The sequence below is a fragment of the Mesocricetus auratus genome, unplaced genomic scaffold, assembly GCF_017639785.1.
Source record: "Mesocricetus auratus isolate SY011 unplaced genomic scaffold, BCM_Maur_2.0 Super-Scaffold_100007, whole genome shotgun sequence".
NCBI classification, from domain to species: Eukaryota; Metazoa; Chordata; class Mammalia; order Rodentia; family Cricetidae; genus Mesocricetus; species Mesocricetus auratus.
In genome coordinates, this window is record NW_024429191.1 from 81,841,228 (window position 1) to 81,868,373 (window position 27,146).

At 40.2% G+C, this 27,146-nt stretch overlaps 1 protein-coding gene and 1 long non-coding RNA gene across 7 annotated transcripts in view; one reads left to right on the top strand and one right to left on the bottom strand.

Moving 5' to 3' along the window:
* Positions 1-27,146, bottom strand: part of Kansl1 (KAT8 regulatory NSL complex subunit 1) — a 134,881-nt gene that overhangs the window by 8,570 nt on the left and 99,165 nt on the right. For 4 of the 6 annotated variants that reach the window (XM_040749862.1, XM_040749859.1, XM_040749861.1 and 1 more), the window contains 5 exons: positions 17,026-17,141; positions 15,863-16,058; positions 10,491-10,662; positions 846-1,028; positions 176-364 (listed from right to left, as the gene is read on the bottom strand). In XM_040749862.1, the coding sequence (XP_040605796.1) occupies positions 176-364; positions 846-1,028; positions 10,491-10,662; positions 15,863-16,058; positions 17,026-17,141 (856 nt within the window). The remainder of the gene's footprint in view (positions 1-175; positions 365-845; positions 1,029-10,490; positions 10,663-15,862; positions 16,059-17,025; positions 17,142-27,146) is intronic. The other 2 variants (XM_040749864.1, XM_040749863.1) reach the window with 1 other exon arrangement.
* The window catches only part of LOC121141530, a 51,663-nt gene that overhangs the window by 2,851 nt on the left and 21,666 nt on the right, over positions 1-27,146 (top strand). The gene's annotated exons all lie outside the window — the stretch shown is intronic.

Consider the following 27,146-nt stretch of genomic DNA (forward strand, 5'->3'; position numbering starts at 1 on the left):
TAAGGGACCGGGCAGTAAGAAGTGACCTGCATTTAGAAGCAATAGTGCCCCCTACCATGCCTTTCTAGAAAGTAAGGAACAAAGCTTGGGTAGGGGCTTTTAAGAGAAGCTTGGGCTGTCCCAGAAAGCTCTGAGCAAGTGCCAATGCAGATAGAGGTACTGGGCCTGGCCCTACCTTCACTTCTCTCAGATGAATGGTCTCGCACTCTCATTTTGCTGTGGTTTGGGTCATGCACAGGTGGCGGTAGATTGAGCAAGCGCTCTGCTTTTGGAGCTGTCACTCGCTCCACCATGGGCACAGCCCCCACATCGTCTAAGTGCTGCCTGTGGGTCCTGTCAGGTCGGGTTTGGTGATGGGACAGCTCTGAAGAGGGGAACAAAAAAGAGCTGTGAAGTACATTCACTCAAATCTTATTTGAGTTCTGAGCTCTTCAGTTATCCTTAGGCCAATGCTATACACCCAAGGCAGCACAACAGTCTTTGGGACTCAATCTTCTAGTTAATAGTACAATAGCTAGGACAGGGACAGGGAGTCACAAGCAGAAATGTTAACACCAGGCTATACAAGCCAACCTGCCCACAGGTAGACCCAGTATCAGGTTATTACTGGCTGTTCACTGAACATTTGAGGTTTCACTTGTTTGAAATAGCTTCCAAAGTCTACTTGAGAGCATCCAAAACAAGCAGATAAGGTAGGTAAGTTGTGAGTTGAATTTGTATTAGGTAACTAGATGCTTTTTCCAATCCCAGAACACTGGCATAGCAAACCAGTAACCAGCGAATATAAAAGGTATAAAATACAACAATAGTGATTGTAGAAGAGTCCTTAGTTCTCTGAAACTTACTGGCTGTTGTAAGGAAGGAGCTGACCAACTTATGCCTGTCTTTACGAACTGGATCTGATAGACTGCACGGCATGGGTGCTCTGTGCTTAAGTGAAAACTTTTTGGTAGGTTTGATCTTGTCAAAAGGCTTGTTTTGCCACTGAGACTTCAGCATGCTCTGGAAGTGCAGGCTTGTGGGAACATCTGTAAGAAACACAAAACAGTGCAGGTTAGTTCAAAAGCCTGGCCTCTGGGCTCCTCTCTCCTTGAAGGGTGGTTCAGTCACTGAGTCTCCAAAGGTCAAGATACCTATGTCACATACCTCTCTGGCTTAACAAGCAGTCTCACCCCATCTCACAAGGCAGAGGTTGTCATATGGAAGACCCACTTAAGTTAACGTTATTGATGTTTATACTATTCGTAAGTAAATACTGTTACCAAATTGGAATTTTATTTACAGTGGGGGTAAAAATATGATACCTATTGTTATATTGATGGAAGACTTTCCATGTGAGTCTTATTGGTGTGGCAGACTATGAACATCCTATTTCAATTCTTCTTTTATTTAAACCTACTTCTTTTTACATGTACAAGCATGATGTACTTGGTCAGCAATTACTTACACTCCCACAGGGCCTATGTTGGTTCTGTGACACCCTCTGCTCGCTGGCGACATAGTATTATTATTTCTCCCAGTACAAGCTATGCCATCCTCCTTGCTCTAGAGCTCTATCATATTGTCTTTTGATTATCCATGTTTTAAAAAAACAATTTATTGTGCTGGGTGGTGGCGGCGGCACATGTCTTTAATCCCAGCACTTGGGAGGCAGGAGGATCTCTGTGAGTTTGAGACCAGCCTGGTCTACAAGAGCTAGTTCTAGGACAGCCTCCAAAGCCACAGACAAACCCTGCCTAGAAAAACCAGAAAACATTTTTTTAACTTTTATTTTATGTGCATGAAAGTAACAGAACTCCTGGAACTGGAGCACAGACAACTGTGAACTGCCATGTGGGTGCTGGGAACTGAACCTGGGTCCTCTGGGAGAACAGCCAGTGCTCTTAACTAACCCATCTCTCCAGCCCTGATTATCTGTTTTCATTTAAAGCTGACTAGTTAATGTTAATTACTAGAAAACTAATTATAACTTTTTATTTCCTCACTACTGTTTTTATCATACACCCAACACCCTCGAAGACAAAGTCTTACTATGTTGCTCAGATTGGCCTCCAAATTCCTTAGTGGTCCTCCTGATTTAGCCTCCTGAATAGCTGTGACTGTAGGTGTGGACTGGCTTGCCTGGCTCTAAGTTAATTTATATTTACCCAAGAATTAAGTACTTTAGTAATTTCTTAGGAAAATAATTTCTAAGGTTACAATTGTTTTCCTATAAACTTTAAACCATTCTTCCATTGTACCCTAACATCTAGTGCTTATTTACTAAAGACTGTGTAATTATCTTTCATGGTTTTGTGAGAAAAAAAAAAAATCAAACCAAGCTTACAGTATATTTCTGGTCTATACTACTGCCTCTGCATTTAACCATCTGTCCATCTGTCCATCTATCCATCTATCTATTGGATCTCTCTATGTAGCCTTTGCTGGCCTGGACCTCTTGCTATGTACACCAGGCTGGCCCAAGCTCAATTCCTTGCTACCTGATAAAAAACAAACAAACAAAATCCCACACCAACCAAGTAACCAAAACTCCAAAACCATAAAAATAAACAACTGTAGTACTGCGTTGAATACAGATCAATTGAGGACATTCTCATGGACAGAGTACTTTAGTACATGAACACGTATCTCTCTCCTCTTTTCTTCTTTCCTCTCTTTTTTCTTTCTTTTTTTTGGGGGTTGGGGGGTAGTGTTATAGACTGAACCCAGGCCATATACTTGCTACATATACTCAAGCTACACCACCAAGCCCTATTTAGGTTTTCTTTTTTGGTTTTTTTGAAACAGGGTTTCTCTATAGTTTTGGAGCCTGTCCTGAAACTCACTCTGTAGACCAGGCTGACCTCAAACTCAGAGATCTATCTGCTTCTGCCTCCCGAGCACTGGGATTAAAGGCATGTGCCACCATCACCACCTGGCCTTATTTAGGTTTTCTTAATTTGTTCTATGATATTGGTAGTCATCAATAAAGTTTACTCCTCCACCCAATCAAGGAAAGCTAATATGTACTAGAGGCTGGTCTTAAACTCAGAGCAAGTCACCTAATGTTGTGTTCTAATTACTAAGATCGTTACTTATGTTTTTTTAGATAGGGTTTCCCTGTGTAGCCCTGGCTGCCCTGGAACTCGATCTGTAGACTAGGTTGCCTGAAGGTTCAGATTTACCTACCTCTGCTTCCTAAGTGCTGGGACTAAAGGCATGAGTGATCACCACCCAGCAATATATTCAGTTTTTAAACAGGTGGCTTTAGACTTGATGTGATTTATCTTGACTAAACCACTAGATGCTGAGATTAAAGATATTAGCATCCACACTTTGTTTTTAAAAAACAACAAAAACTTATTTTTAAATTATATATACACATGTGTCTCTGTGTGTAAGATAAGTGCATATAGTGTAGGTATCTACAGAACTTCAGATGCTTTTGGATCAAAATAAGTGCTGGGAACTGAACTCAGGTCCTTTAACAACTGAGCCAACTCTCCAGGCCCCTCAAATCTGGAGGTGTTTTGTTTGTTTGAGATGGGGTCTATTATGTAGCTCTGGCTGTCCTGGAACTTGCTATGTAGACCCAGCTGGCCTTCAACTCACAGAGATCCACCTGTTTCCAAGTGTAGGCCACCATGCCATCCTCATAGGGAGTTGGAGACCTGGCTACGTGAGAGAGACACTGTCTCAAAAAAAAAAAAAAAAAAAAAAACCCTATCCAATCCCACAAAAAAAGAAAGCAACCTGCCTGAAATATATACTTGTGAAATAGTAGCCCAAATGTAATTAATGGACGTATGCAACCACTTAAAGCAAAACAAAAAATAGATTTAAGGCCTACTCCACGAGATAGAACCCATACCTGATATTGCTAAAATAGTCAAGAATCTGAGATCTTACAGGTCACTAACCTTAATAGTAGTAGTGGAAAACCTACCACTACTATTCTGCTAAAGGAACATATCAACTAAATGATTCCTAATGACACACTGCTACACTCATAGATCAGAACATCACTCAACCTTCATCAGAGATGCTTCTTTTTGCAGTGGATAGTAATTAACACAGAGCCCACAAATGGAAAATGTGCTGAGTGGGAGATTTTAGGGCAGTTGGCCCTAAATACGTTTTTATCAAACTCTTTTCCCCTCAAATATCTATGAGGAAGAAAACACAGAACTGCTCCAAACAACAGAAGTGGTAGACAATTTCAAGCCAAGAGCATCTTCCAGACACGAAAAGATTGGTACACATGTGAACTCATAGATTGTGACAGCTTGCATAAGATCTACACAATGGTCCTAACTACACAAAATTTCAGTATTGAGAAGCAGAAGCAGACACAAAGTCCCACTCCTAAGCAAAAAGCTATTTGCAATGGATACCCTATGATAAAGAGAAAATCTGTTTTCTCCAATGGAGTGTCACTGGGTCTATCAACCACACCCCAGGGCATACCCCAAGCCCCAGAGTAGTTAGTTGGCCAACAGAAAATGGACTTCACGTTTTTATGTGTGCTTTTTATTTTGTTCTCTTAATTTTTGGATTTTTTTTTTGAGAGAGAGAAAGAACATGAAGCTGGTTGGCTATGAAGATAGGGAGGACCTAGAAGGAGCTCAAAGAGAGAAAAGAATATAACTATGGGGAAAACATTTTTAGGCCAGACAGTGGCGCATGCCTTTAATCCCAGCACTGGGAAGGCAAAGGCAGGAGGATCTCTGTGAGTTCAAGGCTAGCCTGGTTGGTCGATTAAAGCGGGAGAGCCAGGGATACACAGAGAAGCCCTTTTTAAAAACTCAAACAACAACAACAACAACAAAACCCATATAAAAATACAAAGAAAAAATTTTAATTAACAAAAAGGAATTCTAGGGTAAAAGGGCAATTTTTCATAGTATCCACTACTACAACATGGAAAAGAAAATGTTCAGTGGTCATAGGGCCAAGCTAAAACTATAACATGTATCATTTTTATGACTATTATGAGCCAGCATCAAGAAGTGGAGGGAGGTGGATCTCTGTGAGGTAGAGGCTAGTCTGGTCTAAACAGTGAGTTCCAGGACAACCAAAGCTACACAGAGAAACCTCTCTTGAAACCCCCTCCAAAAAAAAAAAAAAAAAAAAAAAGAATTAGTTATTATTTACATTAATAAATTTATAAATAAATTTTAGAATGTTACCTTCAGCAAAACACAAAAACAAACAAGAAAGGGTGTGCTAAGGCTAGATAGATGGCTGGGGTAAAAGCACTTATTAATCCATTACAGGACTAGATTTTGGAGCACAGAATACCAAACAGGTAGGTGGCTCATAAAGGCCTGTAAAGCACAGCTCCAAGAGATCTGATGGCTGCTCTGGCCCCTGTGAGCATTCACACCCACACCCAGACAGACAAAGACACAGACACACATTAAAAGAAATGTATGCCATCTGACTACAGCTTCTGTGTTGGTCTAGCTCTACTTTCTAGCTCTCTTCTTTGTTAAAAACAAAAAACAGGTCACTTTTAGTGGTACACTTAAAAAAATTAATTTTTATTTTATACACATGAGTGTTTTTGTACATATATGCATTGTGTTTGTGTACCTAGTGTCTTCAGAGGCTAGAATAGGGTATCCAATCCCCTGGAGGTAGTTAATGGTTATAAGTCAGCATGTGGGTGTTGGGAACTAGATTCTGAGCCCTCTGCAGGAACAGCAATGGCTTTTACTCCAGCTCCTTTAGGAGATTTTAAAAACATACTAAAATAGCATAATGAGTTCTTGCTACCAACTACTGACCACAATCTAGGACCTGTTTCCCTCTCAGAACTGTGGAACTAATAACAAGACTTACTGAGCACTAAAAAAGGCTTATTCTTAGTCAAAAACAGAAAAGGTTAGATATAGACTTTAAAAAAAATGAAACAAAAAAACCTAAGATCTGTTAGGGTCCAGAGGATATGGATATAATGAGGGTGAAAGGTTCAAGGCTATAGTTCATTTGCAGAGCATTTTTCTAGGATTTACAAAGTCCTGGGTTTGATTTCAGTACACACAGCTGTGCTCTCCCCTCCCCACCTCTCTCTCAGAGTGAGATGGAAGATAAGGCAAATCAAAGGGCTAGCTAACAAGGAGGAGGAATTCACCTATCCTAACTCCTAAAAGAAATATACTAAACAGCCGAATATGATGGTGTATCCCAGGATTCAGGAGGCAGAGACAGCCAGGAGACAGAGGTAGGCAGATCTCTGTGAGTTTGAGACCATCCTGGTCTACAATAGCTAGTTCCAGGACAGCCTCCAAAGCCATAGAGAAGCCCTGTCTTGAAACCCCCTCTCCCCCCAAAAAACAAACCAGGAGGCAGAGGCAGAAGGACTCCTTCAAGTTCAAGGTTAGTTAAAGCTACAGTGATACCTCATCAAGCAGATTCACACTTACCAGAACTTTACTGTATTTTCTTTTAACCACTTCTATAAAATGAGCAAGAGCCTGTTAAATTCCCCAATCAGTGGACAATATAAATTCCTAGGCATTGTTGGTCTGAATATACATACTTCTGAATAGTTAGTTACCCTAGGACATGAGAAAAGTAAAAAATCTGAACATGTGCTGGGGCTGTAGCTCAGTGGTAGAGTGCCTGCCTATATACACAAGTACTGAAAATTAAAACAAACTAGATTGACTAGAAGACCTAAAGAAAGGGATGGGAATATTTAAAAAATTCTGGGCATGTAGCTCTCATTTATATAATCCCAGCACTTAGGAGGCTAAGGAAAGAGGGTTGGTCACTAGTCTGAGGCATTGTGATAATCTGTCTCAAAATAAAGCAATAGACTCATTCAGCTATAGGATGTCCCATTTTCCATTTATATAAAACTAAATTGCTATAATCAAAGTAGGTATGGTTATTTTATTAGGTAAATAAAAGGGAAATATAAATTGATTAACTCCATCTTAAAATACTGCTTCCTCAAAGAAAATGAAATGTGACTAAAGACTGCGTCTCCGGTTCACCAAGTTCTGATATTCTGTGTTCACAAGCCTGCTCTTCTTGAGGTATTTTGCAATGCTCACTTCCTTGTCCTGTTTCCTCAAGTGTTGGTAGTTTCTCACAAAAACAGCATAGATCTTCCCAGCCAGAAGGTGGTGCTCTCATCAGGTCTTGTTTCTTTTCCCAAAGAGCACATACATAGATACATCTATTATTTCCAGGTAGGAACTGAGCTGATTACTAAATAAGGCGATAAGAAAACAAAGGCTGTGCCAGGTAGTTCTGGCAGACGCCTTTAATCCCAGGACTTGGGGGGGTAGAAGCAAGTGGATCTCTGTGAGTTCGAGACCAGCCTGGTCTAGAGTTCCAGGCCAGGACAGTCAGGTGTTATACTAAGAAACCCTGTCAACACCCCCCCCCCCAAAAGCCCTCCTGCTGCAATACCAATAAATGTTTACACCCTAATCCCTAACCTTCTAGGGACAGGAAAGGCTTTATATAATTACTTAATTTACTTTTTGATATTGAAGGTTGAACACAGGGTCTTAAACATGCTATGCAAGAGCCCTTCCCCCAACCTTTAAAACAATCAACCCAGCTTTGTTTTTTTTGTTTTTTGTTTTTTTTTTTTTTGACAGGGTTTCTTTGTGTAGCCCTGGCTGTCCTGGAACTTTCTCTGTAGACCAGGCTGGGATTAATGGCTTGTGCCACTACACCAGGGCTTTCTATTTTCTTCTTAGCACTGTTTAAGTAAGATGACCTGTTTCTTGGTCCACACTCTGACCCCATAGGATAGATGCAAGCAAGGACCTGACCTCACTTGGTCCTTTGATGGCATCTCCACAGAGACCATGCCAGCTTTGAGAGAGAGGGACATGCCCAGTCACTGTTAGTGCAATTTCTGAGTTCTGAATCCATGTGTTTTTACTTGTCTGGTCAAGGAAAATGCACTGAATCTCAAGCCAGCACAGATTGGCTGAACTACAAACATACTTCAAACAAGAAAAGGCTCTGAGAACCTTCCAGGATCCATGGCCAAGCCCCCATCTCTCTCCCACCAGGTTGAAGTACCAGAGCCTGTGCCCACCTATTCCTCGGTCAGAAAAAGATTTCAACCCAGAGGCCAAGTTCCACATTTCTGCCAGTGTGCCCTACGTCTAGTAAAGGTCTGGGCCCTGTTAGTAGAACTGGCTGGGATTTGTGAGACAAGGGAACTGGGTGGATAAGTTCCAAAAAGTGCAAAGATGGGCTCCTGTGGCCATTTATGCTACAGGAGATCTGGGCTTCCCACACCTGGCCTCCCCTCTAGTTTCCCTTCTTCATCTACCCAGTTATTTCCTCAGCCTAGTGCTCCAGTTTCAGTTTCATGAAACAGTGTGCTGGGCTGTAGGCCACGTGGGCCCTCTGCACTAGTGTGTTATCTATAATCTCCAAGATAACTGGGAAGATCCCTCAGTGAGGTGATCACTAGGATTAAAAGGCATGTAGCACCGAGACCTGGCCTACCCCCATCTTTTTAATTTCTGAGCACTGGGATTAATGGTAAACAACACCTCACTTTTTGTTTTTTAAACTTCAATTTCTTTCTCAATCTTTTGAGATGGGAGATCACTACAATCGACAACTTGTTATGTCTACCAGCTGGACCTCAAACTCGTGGATATTTCCCTGCTTTTCTGCCCCCACAAGTGCTGTGATTGTAAGGGCACACCACCATATCTGGCCCTTTTCACTTTAAGAGTCTATGTTGCCGGCAGTCCTCCTGTCTTAGCTTTCCTGGAATAGCTACAACATAGGCCTGAGTCATGAGGTCCAGCTCAATCCCAGCTCCCACCCCACCAAACAAAGGGTCTCTGCAGCTTTGACTATTGTGGAACTAGCTTCTGTAGACCAGGCTTTCTCAAAAGAGTCTCCTGCCTCAGGCTCCCAGGGATTAAAGATTAAAGGTTGGGGGGGGGAGAATTCCTTTTTTTTTTTTTTTTTTTTTTGGAGACAGGTCTCTCCATGTAATTCTAGCTGTCCTGAAACGAACTGTGTAAACTAGACTGTCCTTGAACTCCCAAAGACCTGCTTACCTCTACCTTCCTAGGTTTGGGATTAAAGATGTGTACCACCACTGACTGGCTTCCAACTCAGTTTCTTTTTTTTCCCCTTTCTTTCCTTTCCACCCCTGGGACAGGGTTTCTCTGTGTAGCCCTGGCTCTCCTGGAGCTGGCTTTCAACATCAGGCTGACCTCAAAATTAAAAGAGACCTGCCTGCCCCGGAGCGCTAAGATTAAAGTAAAGGTATATGCCATCAACACCTGGCTAAATCTGTGCTGAAGGGGGAAGACAACACAAAGCTTCAGGACAAAGAATGGCAATTGACTGCGATCCTAACAACTCCTATAAACTGATTAGGAAATGCAAAATTAGCATTTACTTTTTATTATACAAGGCCACAAAAATAGCTTTCACATCCAAATATTCTAAGTGTAAAGGGGGAAAACCCCAAAAGACACCCAATAAATTAATTGGATACAGCTCAGGTGACAGAGTGCCTGTCTTCTTAAAGTCCTGGGTTTGGTGTTCAGCACCACATAGACCCAATGCCTGTGATCCCAGCACTTTGGAGGTGGAGGCAGGGCAATCAGGAGTTCAAAAGTCATTCTTGGCTACACAGTGAATTTGGCGCCAGTACAGAATGCACATATTCCCTGTGAGGACAGGGAAATTAATAGAACCAAATTCACACCATGGCTTAGTAAGATGTAACCATCTATAAAACTTAAAGGAAACAATAGTAATCTTGTCTTTAAAAAAAAAAAAGTGGGGACAAGGCATGGTGGGACCCCCCCTTTAATCTCAGAACCCTGGAGGCAGAAGTAAGCTCAAGACCCAAAGTAAGTGCTAAGAACAAAATCTACGTTCTTTGCAAGAGCAGTACATGCACTTTACCACGAAGTCATTTCTCCAGACACATGAATACCTAGTACTCATGGAAGCCAAAAGAGGATGCTGAATTCTTTGGAAATCAAAGTTGTAAGCCACTATATGGGTGCGCTAGGAATCAAGCCAGGGTCCTCTGGACGAACAGCCAGTGCTCTCAAGTGCTTACTAAACTCCAGTCCCCTATTTCTTATTTTAAATATTTATTTTTATTTTGGTTGTATGTGTATTTTGAGTGCATGTAAAAATACATGCCTTGTGCATGCAGTAGCTAGAAAAGACACCTGGAACTAGAGTTACAGATGGTTGTCAGCTACCATTTGGGCTGGGAATCAAACCTAGGTCCTCTTCAAGAGAGCAAGTTATTATTCTTAACCTGAGTCACTGCTCCACTCCTTCTTATATTAACACCCATGTATATACAAGGTCAGAAGATGACGTAGGGAAGCTGCTCTTTCCACGTGAATCATAGGATCAAACAGCAAAATTCTGACAAGTTTTCGAAGACAGAAAGTAATAGTATCTGACATCATTGATTTTCTTTCACTTGGAACCCTATTAGACTTCAGCGGTTAGACTTTAAATTTTGTTGTCCTTCTTACCATCTGGAAATGCTAGAACAGGGTGAACACAAGAGTCCAACTGAGAAAGACGTTCCAACAGGGGGGCTTCATAGTGAATTTCAGGAGGCATGGTGTTTACACTGCCTGAACCACACAGAGCACAAGAGGGATTGACGTCACAGCCAGAGCGGGTAGTGCTATTCCGGTGAACCTGTGAAAAGCAAACCAAACTGACAATTTGTCTCCGATAAAAAGTTAATATCAGTCGGGCGGTGGTGGCACGCACGCCTTTAATCCCAGCACTCGGGAGGCAGAGGCAGGTGGATCTCTGTGAGTTCGAGGCCAGGCTGGACCGACAGCCTCCAAAACAAAACAGAGATACAGAGAAACCCTGTCTCGTAAAACAAAACAAAACAAAACAAACAAACAAAAACAAAAACAAAAAAGTTAATATCATCCGGGTGTTGGTGGCACACGCCTTTAATCCCAGCACTTGGGAGGCAGAGGCAGGAGTTTGAAGCCAGCCTGGTCTACAAAGCGAGTTCCAGGACAGGCTCCAAAGCAATACAGAGAAACCCTGTCTTAAACAAACAAACAAACAAACCCAAACATCCTTGCTGGGTATGGTAGTGGCACATGCTTTTAGTCCTAAGCACCAAGATCTCTCAAATTGTCCTCCACTTTCAAAAAACAAAACACAACTCATAACTATATAATAAAAATAAATCATGCAAGTTGAATGATCCCCTTCACAATTTTTGCGTTAGATTAATTTCAACGATAAATTATTTTCTTTAAACTTCCTTTATATACATAGGCACAACATAGCATTAAATGAATAAATATAAATCCTCCAAAGACTTAATTCCACAAGCTTTTTTCTTTTTCTTTCATATTTTTAGGCTTTGAAACAAAAGCTGAAATGTTTAATGTTGGATCCCTACAATCTTGTGTTACAAAGAACAACCCGGGCACTTGCCAAGCATGACTCATAACATCATCTAGGCAACACCCAATCTGCAAGAAGAATATGCCTGGGGAATGGCACTGTGAAAGGAATGCTAGAAAAGACTAGTTATCACAATAACACAGGAGCATCTTACTTTTCTTCACTGAATGCTGGCTTTTGTTATTTCAAGACAAGGGTGTACTATGTTTCCCAGATTAGTCTAAAACACCCACAAAATTCATTCTTATTCTCCAGTATAGGTATGTGGTCACATCTGGCTTATAATTATTATGTCTTTTCTGTTTCCCCCTTTGATGGAGATGGGAAGACAATGTTTCATGTAGCCATGGTTGACACCCTGCCCCCCTCCTGATGCTGCTACCTCTACCATGCAAATACAACAAGCCAGTCATCACAGCCTGTGTGTGTGTGTGTGTGTGTGTGTGTGTGTGTGTGTGTGTGTGTGTGTGTGTGTGTGTGTGTGTGTGTGTGTGTGTGTCTTTTGAAGTGCTCATTCAATGTTCCCTCACCTCGGGGCCTGAACTATATCATAGCTTCTTTACAGACATGTCTTCAGCATGTTTTTTATGGACTTAAATAAAGCACAAACAAACAAGTCACCAAAACATCTCTCCATTAAAATAAGACCTTCAGAAAAAAACAAAAGCTCGAGTGATGGTTCACCAGTTAAGAGCACTGGTTGCTCTTTCAGAGACCTAAGTTAAATTTCATAGAACTACCATTAAAATCCATTATATTTACAGAACTTTTTTCATGTGGGTGCTGGGAATTGACCCAGGTCCTCTGGAAGAGCAGAGCCATTTCTCCAGCCCTTATAGCACTTCATAAATAGACAACTAAATAAAAATATTTACAAGTACCTTTCTTTGCCTGTGCTATCTTTACAGACCACCATCTTCAGAACTTTAAGAGCCTTTTAGAGCCAGACAGTGGTGGTGTGCTCCTTTAACCCCAGCACTCAAGAGGCAGTTGGATCTCTGTGAGTTCAAGACTAGCCTAGTCTGCAAAGCAAGTTCCAGGGCTACACAGAGAAACCCTGTCTCAAGAAACAATACAAAACAAAAGAGCCTTTAGACTATTATTGTTCTAGGATTAGTACTGTTATGTCCCTTTTCAGTTCCTATTCTCTTTTTCTAATTCATCCAATATAAATTATCTCTATATTTATCTTACAACTATTTTCTATCAATCTTAAAAATAAAATCTAGAGGTCCTGGGATTCGAGATCTTTTATTTATTTATTTATTGAGATAGGGTCTCACTATGTAGTTTTTGGATCCCTGGAACTCACTACTTAGACTCACAGGATGGAGCCTGCTTCTACCTCCCAAGTGCTGGGACCTAAAGGCATTCACCACCACACCACATTTATTTAATGTGGATGTGTGTGCCTGAGTGTATGCTATGTGCATCATGTACTTGTGCTAGCCCTTGAAGCCAGAAGAGGGTACTGGAGCCAGCTGTAAGCTGGAGTTAATGGGTGTTGGGGACTGAAGTAAGTCCTCTTAGCCGCTGAGCCATCATCATTCTAGCCCATTTGTTTATTTTAGTATTTTGATCCATACAGATTGCAAGTCTAAGTCCATCTCATCTTTACCTCCTTATGGGCACTAACTTATCTTTATATGTAGCCAGTAATGGCCCTGGACTTCAGGAGAGCCAGAACACAGTCAGGCTCCTTAGTGTGGGAAGTAAATGTTCAAATAGCTCAATCCTGGTCTCAAATTTTGGTGTCTTTGGCTCTGACTTGGTCTCTATGTTATAATTAATACTTGAGCTGGCTTTCAAATTGATTAGATTTCACAGTAAAATTCTGGCAACAAGTCTTCATTTTCACAAAGGAGTCATTAATTGATCAGTTGGGGTTTGCTTCTCATTTTGGCCTCAGACTCATTATCCTCCTGCCTCAACCTCTCAAGCACTGGATTATATACATGCACCTTATCATTCTTTTTCTACAAGTAAAACTAAAAGCTAAATTTATAGTAGGTGTTTCACTTGAGCCCTAAATGCATTTGACCTTTTCAACAGCTTTTAGCCCATAAGGCCAAATGAGTGAAAAAACAACAATCCATAATTCTGAATCATTTAAAGAACTAACCAACCAATGGATGAGCACATTACTGTTTTGTAAAGGGGAGACTAATGGAGGAAATTACTAAGGCTTCTGGATCCATTCCTCAATAAACTTTGAGCTTGAGATAGAGGCTCTCAAACAAACGCACAAACAAAAAACAAACAAAAAAAAGTGCAGATACTGAGAAGTCCAGAAACCTTGTGAATGATGGAGTGGGAGCCAGTGCGCCTGGTGGCACAGGCCACGCCAGTGAGTTTCCCTCGCTTTTTGGCAGGCATGCTGCAGATGTCCTGCCGAGTGGCCCTAAGCAATTTGCCCCATGCATGGCCTCCTCACCAAGGAAACCCTCAAATTCAAGATCTTTTATACTTTATTTCCAACAAGTTTATCTCACTGAAGTCTTTGCTCTAACACTGGTATTAAGATCTACAAATGACAGACATGCAGGCAAAAGACCAATACACATAAAATGAAAATAAATCTAAAAATAAGAAACCCCAAAGTATCAAAATGTGGTACAGCCCTGTTGTCTTAGTAACCCAGGAGGCTGAGGCAGGAAGATCACATGTTCTTGATTAAGGATTTGTTTTCATCTAGTACTGTATCACCAATATCTAGAATAAGCAACTCATCAAAATTCAGCAAGTATTTTACAAAGGAATAAATGAAGAACAAAAAATTTCACAATGGGGAAAACACCTTGTCCCAATAACTTAACCAGCCAAGTACGCCAATATACATATTACACAGATTTTTCTTTGTTTTTGAGACAGGGTTTCTCTGTATTGTTTTGGAGGCTGTCCTGGAACTCACTCTGTAGACCAGGTTGGCCTCGAACTCACAGAGATCCGACTGCCTCTGCCTCCCGAGTGCTGGGATTAAAGGCGTGCACCACCAGTGCCTGGCCCTACACGGATTTCTTAAATTTCAGAATAAAATAAACCCTGTTATTTAAAAAATAAAGTTTATGGACCGATAGCCTCCAAGACAATGCAGAGAAACCCTGTCTCGTAAAAACCAAAAAAAAAAAAAAAAAAAAAAAAAAAAAGGTTTATCACAATTATGAAGTCATCTCCATTTTCTCTGACCATGGACATTTGTTAAGTAATAAAATTTGTAATTGTAGAGGAAGCCGGGCAAGGTGGCATATGATTTCACTTTCAAGAGGTAAAGGCAGAAGGCCTAGGAGTTCAAGACCACCCTGGGCTAACTAACACATACTGTCTCAAAAGCACAAAGAACAAAGAAAGGAGAGATGGAGAAGATAGCAAGAAAAAATTTTTTTTTGTTTTTACGACAGGGTTTCTCTGTATCGTTTTCGAGGCTGTCAGTCCAGCCTGGCCTCGAACTCACAGAGATCCGCCTGCCTCTGCCCCCCGAGTGCTGGGATTAAAGGCGTGCACCACCAACGCCTGGCGGAAAAAAAAACTTTGTAATGAAGATTCCTTTTTAAAAGCAAGTCTGTATAATGGGACAGAAGGCTCGGCAGCTAAGTTGGCAGGTTATAATCATCTACAATCCAAGCCCAAGGGGATCCAACATCCCTTTCTCATCTAAGAGTACACAAGGCGTGAACACACAAGGCACACATACTAACATTCAGGAGAAATATCAAGACTATTAAAACAAAATTCTAAAAAAAAAAAAAAAGAAAATTCAAAAGAAAGGCAAAACCTTCAAAACTCACTTTTGGCAGGGTGTGGTGGTGTACATCTATAATCCTTGCACCTAAGGTCAGCCCAGCTTGATTTACTTAGTGAAAAAAGTTATCAAAAACAAACAACAAACAAACAAAAAAACAACACAACAATAAAACCAAAACAAAACAACAATCTCAATAGTAAGAGTCAGGCCTGGTGGTTCACACCTATACACAGGTAATGTGAGAAGGTCACAAATTAAAGAACATTCTGCTCCACAACAGATCTTGTCTCAAAATGAAAAGGAGGGAGGGGAGGGAGAAGTTAAGATAGCTCAATAGGAAGAGGACTTACTGCTCCACCACGCCCAGCTAACACTGCCAATTTCGAGAAAACAGTACAGATGAGAAAGAAGTGTTCATGGCAGGACGTACACTTCAGAGTGTCTTCCATTTTGTTTTCAAATGTGACTTCTGTCATCTAAGAGCTTTTTAAAAAAACAAGACCTTCCTATGCACAAAGTACAATTATACATACAAAACTGCCACATCAAACGTAGCAAGCTAACTCAAAAAGTAAAAACTTAAATCCTAACTCCAAAGCAACTAAACCAAACTCTAGAGAGGAACAGTTTAGGAGTTTAGTACTTTTTTAAGGCTCTCAGGAAACCTTCAGGATTGGGTAAATGGAGTGAAGTTGAGAACAGACTAATCTGAGTACTCACCTTCTTAGAAAGAGGAACAATACTACTGGGCCTAACAAGCCTCCGTTTCTTACAGCTCAGCACAGGTCGAGTTCGGGCTGCCACACAGGTGCCATCAGATGATGAAGAAACTAAATTCAGCCGTTGTTTTTTATGCAATTGCTCCTCAGCATCAGAGCTGTCACCTGGAACATGGTCTGCCAGGACAGGCTGAAGACTACAAAAAGGGAGGAGACATATTTCAGAATACAGAGGAAACAAAGCCTCTAGTGCGGGCTCCATTTCCTGACTTTCAAATGTTCAAAGACACAAACAGGCTTGGATGAGAATGTACACTAATCTCTGTGTGTACTTACTCATGAGACTCTCAGTGCACAACACCTATTATGCCCGAAAGGAGCAAAGGTCAATAAGCAAACTCATGTTTTCATTGTTAGTCTTTCTTCCATAAGAGAAATATGCCCAATAAGAGTCGAGCACACTTTTAGTCCAGGCACTCGGGAGGCAGAGGCAGGTGGAACTCTGAGAGTTTGAGACCAGCCTGGTCTACAGAGTGAGTTCCAGGACAGCCTCCCAAAATCACAGAGAAACCCTCAAAAAAGCCTAATAAAAACTACATAAAACTTTTGATTGGTATGAAAACAACTTTGCAAATACTAATGAAGTCTTAAAAACAGTTCTCTTGTTTATAATGAATTAAGGATAAATAAATTATATTCCATGCATTGGAAATTTAGAAACCGTTACATAATTTAACCATAGGACTTGGCCAGTCCCTTTAGGACAATGTTAAGTACAAAGGATTACATAAACATACTAAATAAAATATATATGGTAGCCGGGCGTTGGTGGTGCACGCCTTTAATCCCAGCACTCAGGAGGCAGAAGCAGGCGGATCTTTGAGTTCCAGGCCAGCCTTGTCTACAAAGCTAGTTCCAGGACAGCCTCCAAAACAATACAGAGAAACCCTGGCCAGCCAGGGCTACAGAGAAACTCTGTCTCAAGGGGGAAAAAAAAAAACAAAAAAACAAAAAACAAAAAAACTTAGTAGAGTGTAAGAAACACAAAGTATTACTAAAGTATTAGGGCTTCTTTAGTCAGTCCTGGCTGAGAATAACTAGGGGCTCCAAATTCATGTTTACATGGGCATTAAATGAGTGAAGTAGAAGACATAAAAAAATTACCTGTTAACAACTCCATTGACAGGTCTCAGTGCTCCACATGATTTGGTAGACAAGGACTCTGAAATATGACTAACAGGAATACCATGGTTTTCTGAAGGCTGAGAAACAGACTCAATCTGAGTAAGGAAAAGAAATACAAAAGATATTAGCATTTACCCCAGAAATACCCCTTCACTAATACTTGATAGTGAACTTTAAAAAAAAAAAAAAAGGTACATGACTGAGATAAAATAATTACAGAATTAGCTCTGGAGGAAAGAAGAACCCAAACAGTTACCAGATTACATGTACCACAAGGATATCAACAGAGGAAGAACCTCAACATAATGCTATGGAACAAAAGGTTATTAAAACAATGATACATGACTCTTCCAAAAAAGGGCAAAACAGGCTACAGTATCAAAATATCAAGACAACTAAAAGGAAATTTCAATATCAACCTCTGCTGTTGTATCATGAAAATGTGTTTTTCAAAAACAGTTATTAAAGTATTTCCACATGGATACATGGGCGAATGATTCGCGAGCACACAAACACAATGCATATATGCATCCTTCCTTCCTTCCTTCCTTCCTTCCTTCCTTCCTTCCTTCCTTCCTTCCTTCCTTCCTTCTTTCTTTCTTTCTTTCTTTCTTTCTTTCTTTCTTTCTTTCTTTCTTATTTTGGAGATAGGGTTTCTCTTTGTTGCTCTGAAGAACAGGCTAGCCTGACACTCACAGAGATTAGCTTGCCTTTGCCTTCTAAGTGCTGGAATAAAGACATGTGCGACTACTGCCTGGCTTGCATACATTATATATATTTTTTTGACAGAAAACAAAATTAAAACCCCCAATGATAGCTAGGGAGATGGCTACAAACACATGATAACCTGAGTTCAGATCCCAGGGGTGGGGGTGGGGGAGCTCAAGTAGTGCACAGATGGGTGGGTCCAGAGGTTGGAGAGATAACACTGCATATACAGTAGGCCAATCTTCTTGAGTTCAAGGCCACACTGGTCTATAGTGTGAGTTCCAGGACACCCAGGGCCACACAGAGAAACCCTGTCTCAAACAAACAAAAACCAAAACAATGCCCGTATCCTGGTCTTGCAGTTTGGTTCCTGGCACCTATACCCAGTGTCTCACAACCACTTGTAATTCCAGATCCATGGGATCTGACACCCATTTCTGACCTCAGCAGGCAACACACTAATATGAATAACCCACATTCAGACTCTACAATTAAGATCACTGATTACTCTTCTTTCAGAAGACCAGAGTTTGATTCTCAGCACTACTCGGCAGTTTAAAACGATCTGTAGCCAGGCATTGGTGGTGCACGCCTCTAATCCCAGCACTCAGGAGGCAGAGGCAGGCGGATCTCTGTGAGTTCCAGGCCAGCCTGGTCTTCAGAGCTAGTTCCAGGACAGCCTCCAAAATAATACAGAGAAACCCTGTCTTGAAAAACAAAAACAAAATCTGTAACACCAATTACCAGGGCTCCTATGTCCCTTTTTTTAGTCTCAAAAGGTACCAGAAATGTATGTGGTACAGGCAAAATACCAAGAACATAAAAAATTAAAAAATTAAAGTCACAATCTTAAAAAAAATTGGGTGTAGTAATGTGTACCTATAACCATCGTTGAACAGATACAGGTGGATTCTTGGAGTCTGCTGGCAAGATCAATGAATGCCAAATCTACTGAAACTATTTTAAAAAAAGAAAAAGTGGAGTTACTGTTGCCTTTTGCTTCAATACTCATATGCACATACACATACACCCACCTGTACACAAACACAAATTTCAAATGAATTGTAACCATCTGCTACTATTTAATTTTATTTTCTATCTGATGCTATGGACCAAACCCAGGGCCTAATGCATGCCAGGCTAACAACTACCTTTATACAAATCAAATATAAGTAGAATACAAACAAGGAAGCTATATAAGGAAACTTTGTGGTCTCATATATGCTCAAGCCACACCCAGTGTTCAGCTCACTTCCTGTCACCTGTGGATATAACTTCTTTACTTGAAGCTCCTTCTCTAGCACATTCGCCTGGACGCCACCATGTCGCAACATGATGATGACATAAAATATTAATCTTTTAAAAAATTATTTTTATTTCATGTGCACTGGTGTTTTGCTTGCATATAAGCCTGTGTCATGTCCCCTAGAACTGAAGTTATAGATAGTTGTGAGCCGCCATGTGGGTGCTAGGAATTGAACCCAGGTCCACTGGAAGAGCAGTCAGTGCTCTTAACTTCAAAGCCATCTCTCCAGTCCCTAAAATAAGTAAATCTTTAAACAAAATTTAATCCACTAAAATGGCTAAAGGTATTCCTCCCTTAAAGCCTCTTTCCACTCATGTTCTTTTCCTTAGCCTTCTTTAAAAAATTGTAATGACATCTGCAAATAAACCACAAGCACATCTGACCGATAGTATAAACTGTGGTATGCCAAACTGAAATATTAAAATGAGTCACAGAGGATATTTCTTTCCCCCTTATGCTAGGAGAATATTTAAAGAAGGAGAAAGGCTGGTTATGTCCAGTGGCTCATAGGCTCATACCTATAATGCTAGCCCTCACAAAATGAGAATCAGGCCAGGCAGGGCTAAAGTGAGATATTTTGTACCCGCATACACAGATATCTGAATGTGTTTGGTAGACCACTTGTACTTGAAACTAGGGCCTAGCAGATGGTAGGCAAGCATTTTACCAATCAGTTATATTCCCAGTCCTCTTCTTATACATTTTGAGACAAGTTCTAACTAAGTTGTCCAGACTGCAATAAAACCTGCAATCCTTCTGTCTTAGCCTCCCAAGTCTATGCTACACTCTAGTCTTTAAAGGAGAAAAAACAAACAAAAAAACCTGAATGAACATGTATGTATGTATGTATGTATGTATGTATGTATGTATGTATGTATGTATGAATGCATTCATTCATTCATTTCCTGAGCGGATGGACAAAGCATCAGCAGTTAAAAGCACTCGATGCTCATTCTTCCAGGGATCTGTGTTTCCACAAGGTAACTAAGTCTCTAACTATAGTTCCAAGGAATCTGACACCTTCTTCTGGTCTCTGTGGTATACAGATACAATGCAAGCAAAATACCCACATACATAAAAAAACCTTAAAACATTATTTTGAAAAACATTAAATTTCAGGAGGATTTGTCTAGCATGCCTAAGACCCCAAGCATGATTCCCAAGCATTGCAAATGGAGAAAGAGGAAAAGGGATCAAAAATAGGCACACATGCACACTCCAAATTGTGGTAAGGCAAAAATATGTATAAAAAAACGATGGAACCATATTAGAGAAGAACTATTTTAAATTGTCCTTTACAGCTGGGTATTATAGGCTGGGCATGGTGACATAGGCCTGTAATCACAGCACCTGGGAAGCAGTGGCAGAAATAAGAGTTCAAAGTCACACTGAACTACATAGCCAAACCAGGTCACAACAACAAAACACCAGATAAGCCCAAATAACCTCTGAAATGTTTGTGAATATTTACTATTTGCAAGGAAACTGAAAAAGTACAAACAAATATTACAGCAAGAAAAAGGAAGGGAGCCTGATAGTTCAGGCCTATTTTTGGAAAAGGCAAAAAAGGATCAAAAGTTCAAGGTGCCTACACAGACCAGAAGATCCCTTCAGCTATGGGAAATCCTGTGGTCTCCACCTCCCCACACTATTCCCCAAACACCAAACAAAACAGGTATCGGTGGTGGTGGTGGTGGTGCTGAAAATTCAGAAAAATGTAAGGTTCAGGTTCAGGTTAGTATTAACCAAGAGATGTAGGACTTCATGTATATGTTATAGCTTATTTCCAGATTTACAACAGTTGGTTAAAAAGGTTCCAACCAACTTGAAAATGCTGTGACTGTCAACTATTTGCTGGTATATACAAATAGGCAATTTCACATTCACTTAAAATATAGCCAAGCATGATGCTGTACATATGTGACCCTCGTATTTGTGAGGCAAGAGGCAAGAGGCTTTCAGGCAAAAGGTTAGCTTGGACTATACAAGGGTTGGAGCCCAACTGGGGTCATTTAGTAAGAATATGGTCTCAGAAACAATATTTTTAAAAATATTTGTAAAATGTTTCAGCACTAAAATTCTGAAAGCAGCTTGATTTGTGTGTCTAAAAGTTCTAAGCTACCAATGTTGACTGTGTATTTGGTTAAGGTTTTTTTAGAAGAGAGGTGGAGGTTCATTTTTATTTTTTGACTCAGGGTCTCAGGATGCATTTGGCTATGGGGACTAGACTGGCTTCAAACTCACAAAGATCAGTCTACCTCTGTGCCTTCTGAGTGCTGGCATTAATGGTGTTTGCCACTAAATCAGCCAAGGGTATGAGAGTTTTAACTGCAGGATAAAATGTTACTCCTCTTAACAATCTTATCACAGCAAACTGCTAAGCAGCAGGTTTTAATTTTTATGCCCCCTCTAATGAAAGAGTCGAGTTGTTATGAAATAATTAACACAGCAATAAAATTGAAATGTTTTGTTTTTTGTTTTTATTTTTCAAGGCAGGGTTTCTCTGTGGCTTTGGACGTAGAACAGGCTGGTCTCGAACACCTGTCTCTGCCTCCCAAGTACTGGGATTAAAGGTGTGCGCCACCACTGCCCAGCCTGAAATATGTTACTCTTTAATGTGAATTTTTATTTTCACAAAGGAAGCTAAATTTTTCTGGGGTAAACAAGTCCAAACTTGAATACTGCGGTTTATAGAAAATATTTAGTAATGCCAAGGCTAAAGAACATAAAGATATCAAGGGACAGAGTCATGAAAGAATTTAGTTTAGAGGTGGCTCTAGAAAGTTAAAATGGATCTATTATATTAAAAGACTTTTGGTGGCTGGAGAGATGGCTCAGTGATTAAGCACACAGAATGATCTTCCAGAAGAGCCTGGTTCAATTATACCTACATGGTGGTTCACAGCTCTTTTTAATTCTAGTTCCAGAGGTTTTGGCACCCTCACAGGCACACATGCAAGCAAAACACCAATATACATAAAATAAAAATAGAGGGGGGGGGAATAGAGGGGGAGAGGGAGTCAGGGGGAGAGAGAGAGACAGAGAGACAGACAGACAGACAGACAGCATAAACTGGGTGGTGGTGACCCATGCCTTCAATTCCAGCACCAGGGAGGCAGAGACAGGTAGATGAATTTGAGTTTGAGGCCAGCCTGGTCTTCAGATGGAGTTCCAGGACAACCAGGGCTACACAGAGACTCTGTCTTGAAAAAACAAAACCAAACCGGAAGACATAAAACCAGGGTATCTGGAGACATCAACTAAATCATATTCTCTTAGAAAAAGAACACTACTCACAGGTCAGCCAGGGGTAGACAATGAGACCTTGACTTTTTTTTTTGGGGGGGGGGGGATAGGGTTTCTCTGTGTAGCACTGGCTGCCCTGGAACTCAAGTCAGAGATCCACCTACCTCTGCTTCGAGCACTGGAAGTGTGGGTCACCACCACCCAGTGAGGCCTTGTGTTGAATTATAGGAAGAGTCAAAGATTCAGATTTCCCTACCCAGAAAGTAAGCATTATCACAGTAGCTTCCACGTGAGCTTTTGTTTTTAAAAATATTCAGACGAACTCTAAGGATTTCTATAGCTCACATTTAGGTAAAAGCATAGTGGCGGAAAGAATGAATTTATATCCTTGTCTGTCTAAAGCAGGTTCTTTTGAAGTAATCTTGAGAATTAGAAGTAATGTGGGATACTATAACTTTTTTTTTTAATTGGAAGAGTCAGGTATAAAGCATAAAACATAGCAACGGGAAAAAAAGCAAGTATTGGACTTGATAATCTGCCCTCTTAACCAAACCAAAGAAATGTAACAAAAAGCCATGAAAAATCATATTAAGTACACACACACACACACACACACACACACACACGAGCGCGTTCATGACTCTCTCTCTCTCTCTAAGGATTAGTATCCAAAAATCATGATGACGCACACTTAAAAAAGGTCAGCATCTAGGAAGTTAAGGATGGAGGACTGTGAATTCAAGGTTGGTGTAACCAAAACAGCAATAAAACAAAAGCAGTCACTTAAATTAGTGCCATACCACATCTTCTTGAAATACCATGCTTACATGCATCAGTTTTGTTCAGCTAAAACAGTTTATTCAGCTGAATAAAACAGAATCCAAACTGAACATTTTGTTCAGCTGTAACAGTTTTGTTTCAGTTAGTTATTCTTTGACAAACATCAAAATTACAAGGCAAATTGGATAAGAGAAACTTAATTTGTATTCTTGGCTTAAAATAAATGAGTTGTTGTTAAACTTTCTAATGAATCACTGCTTAGCTCAAAACCACCACCATCCCAATGATACAGAGCATAGTTTTGGGTTTTGTTCTTAAGAATATTACTTTGGGTCAGTGTGTGGCCTTGCCTGTGTATAGAGGTAAAAGACAACACTGTGCAGTTGGCTCTCTCCTTTCCAACTTTACAAAGGTGCAGGAGGACTGAACTTAGGTCACCAGGCTTTATAACAAGCTTAGTCATCTTGTCAGCCTGATACTTAAGAACAGTTTTAAATGAAATCAGTAAATACTGTCAGTTACATAGACAGTGTGCCAGTCATTCCTACAAACGAGCACTTTGGCCAGAAGACTGAAAAGCCCACTAAATTACATATCTGGGATCAGTTTAAGTGTATTTTAAAATGAGGTCACACACCTCACTGCACTTTGTTTGTGGATTGATCATTAGAGGAAATCTACACTATTATGTGTTTATTTTGAGACACGTATTTTCATGTATCTATCCATGGTTGGTCTCAAACTCTCTAGACAGCTGAGGATGACCTTGAGCTTCTGAAACTTCTATCTCTAGACTCCACCCTCCCCTGTACATCGACAGCAGGTATGCAACACCATGTCAGTCTTATAAGATGTTAGCAATTGAACTAGGAACTTACATCCCTAGCCCCCAGAATTACTACTTTCAAAAGTTCAATAGGAAATTAACCCACAACCAGGATTTATATTTTATATACATTATTGCAAATATGTATAACCTAAGGAAATAGCAACTACAAACCATCATGTTAATCCTTATTACTCAACTTAGTTACAGCCAATTTCACTCAAAAGGATTGTCGTGGATCAGTATTTCCTAGCCAGTTTCTACCCCTTTAACTCTACCCTCAAACATTTGTCAGGCCAAAGCACCACTCAACATCCCCAGTGAATATAAAAACTCAAGGAAAAGAAACTATTTCTGCTTACCCAAAGGTAAGAAGAATTTATCTTCAACTGCTGAAAAATAGCAATAGCTTACATTTTTAGCATACCTTTCTTGTGAGAAAGCACATTAATAGTTCAGTTTTTCCCATCACTTCTGTAAAGTAGGATGAGTATAAAAAGGATAAAAGAGAACTAATATATAATACTTTACTGACATTATTTACCAATACTCAAGGAAAAAAAAGTTTTCACTAAACAAACCCTCAAGTTTGAATTTAGGACTAAACAGTTATTTAAACAGTATTTCCACAAGGAGGATTTTAGTTTGTTTTGCTTTTAGAGGCAAGGCCTGAGGTTAATGAAGCCCTGAACCTCTTGCCATGGTCATTCTCAGCTACATACTGAGTTTCTGGGCTATATGAGATCTCATCTCAAAACAACATAAACATATCATGAACAACAAAAATGTACAAGTGCCTATTTGTATACAAAATATATAAAACAAGCCAGGCGTCGGTGTCGCACGTCTCTAGTCCCAAAATTTGGGAGGCAGAGGCAGGCAGGAGGATCTCTATGTTCAAGGCCATCCTGATCTACAGAGCAAGTTCCAGGACAGGCTAGGCTCCAAAGCAATACAGAGAAACCCTGCCTTGAAAAACAAACAACCAAAAACCCCATAAAACAAAAGCCAATGAAAAGATAATCTAAAACTAATGGTAGATGGGAAGGGAGCTAAAAAGAAAGAATGAAAGATAGACAGATAGAACGTATCTTTTAGAACCACACTATTGTTTCCTGAACCTCTTCTCCCCAACAAAAAACAAAACAAAATCCCTCAACCATTTTGTGGGTGACTAGAATGAGAAGTGGAATACAATATTTATAAACACATCCCTATCACAAAAACGTAGTTAACCACCATAAAAGAAATAAGGAAAGCCAGGGGTGGTAGGGCATGCCTTTAATTTAATCCCAGCACTCAGAGACAGCCAGGGCAGTCCGTGCTATATAGAGACCTTGTATGAAACAAACAAACAAACAAACAAACCCCAACAATAACAGAAAAACCAAAAACAAACCAACAAGGAAAGGATATTAATTCCTACTAGAGAAAACAGTTTGGACTATATGATAAATAGCATTAACATTCTGTATATAAACATTGTACTCTGGAGTAGTAAATTTATTTCTCACGGTATGTAAGCTGGTAAAATTCTTTAACACAGGTATTCTACTGAATACATAATTACTGCCAAATGTGGTGACACATCTCTAACTGCAGTACTTAGGAGGCAGAGTTAAGAGGATTACTTTGAGTTGGAGGTCAGTCTTGGAAAGTAATAACAAGTATCAAAAACAAGTACCTATCAATAACAAGTGAAAACTCTTATGATGAACTGTTAGCAATTCATGGGATTGTTTATTGAGACAGGATTTAACTATGTAGCCAGGCTAGTGTCAACCTCATTTTTTCTTTTTTAGATTTAGATTATTTCATGTGTATGGTTGTGTATGAGTATTTGCCTGCATGTATATGTATATGAATCACACATGTGCCTGGTGCCCTCATAAGAAAGACATTAGATCCCCTATAACTGAAGTTACATAGGTCGTGAGCCATGATATGGGTGCTGAGAACATAATGAAAAGTCCTCTGCAAGAGCAGCATGTGATCTTAACTACTGAGCCATCTCTCTCTAGGCCCTCGTCTCAAAATCTTGATTTTGCCCAAAGTCTTTCTAGTAGTGCTAGGACTGCTCAAACTCCTGATTTTTAAGACATACAGATGAACAGATGAAATCAAAGTAGATGTGTTACAGTTATATGAACACTAGCAGTTAAGTTTCTTGGCTTTATCAATTGAGAAATCTTATAATCAACGACACAGACAGCAATGACTATAACCAGTGCCCAGATCTTGGTTTCTAGACACTGTTCTCCAAGGTCAGCCAGAGCAGGTTAGTCACATACTAACCCAAAACAAACAAACAAACAAACAAAAAACCTAAAATAAGTAAACAAGTAAAAATGCCACAGGACCCAATCTAAGGGTGACACCAATGCTGTAACAAGATAATTTAAGAACTAAATCTAAAGAAGAGTCATATAAAATAAGACTAATGGTCATGGATCTATTGTGAAATAAATAACTGGTTAAGTGCTGAGAAGATAGTTCACTGTCAAGCAAGCTTGAGGACCTTAACTTGGATCCCCAGTTTGTTCATAGATCATGAGCTAGAGTGGCAGCCCTTCTATAATCCCAGAGCTAGGGGAGCAGAGACAAGATGTCAACGTAGACTAGCTTAATTGGAAAGCTCTGGGTTATAATGAGGGTCTCAATATAAAGACCTATTATTAACCTTGCACACATGCATGCACAAACTCACTAAATAACTGAATGACCAGAAAGACATTGTATACAACAGCAGTTCTTGCTCGTAACCATAGCACTTTAGAGGCTGAAGCAGAGGGACTGAATTGACCTATGCAGACATACCCTGATGCAGAACAACAAACAATTGAATTGTAAAATTTCTTTACAGATTTCTTCAAATAAGGGCTGTTATATTAATATAATTTACTTGAGGTAGTTGGTGATTTTCTTCTAGATTTAGTCACCAGGTGGTGGTGGTGCATGCCTTTAATCCCAGCACAATGGAAGCAGGGGCAGGTGAATCTCTGTGAGTTGGTCAGCCTGGTCTACACAGTGGGTTCCAAGGACAGTTAAGGCTACACAGAGAAACCTTGTCTTGGGGGTGGGGGAGATTTAGTCTTTATTTTTACTTATATGTATATGTGTGCATTAAGTTTATTTGTACCATAATGTGCAAGGGCCCATGGAGGCTAGAGGGCTTTAGATCCTTTGGAACTGGAGTTATAGTCTCATGCAGGTATGAGAACTGAACCAGAGTCC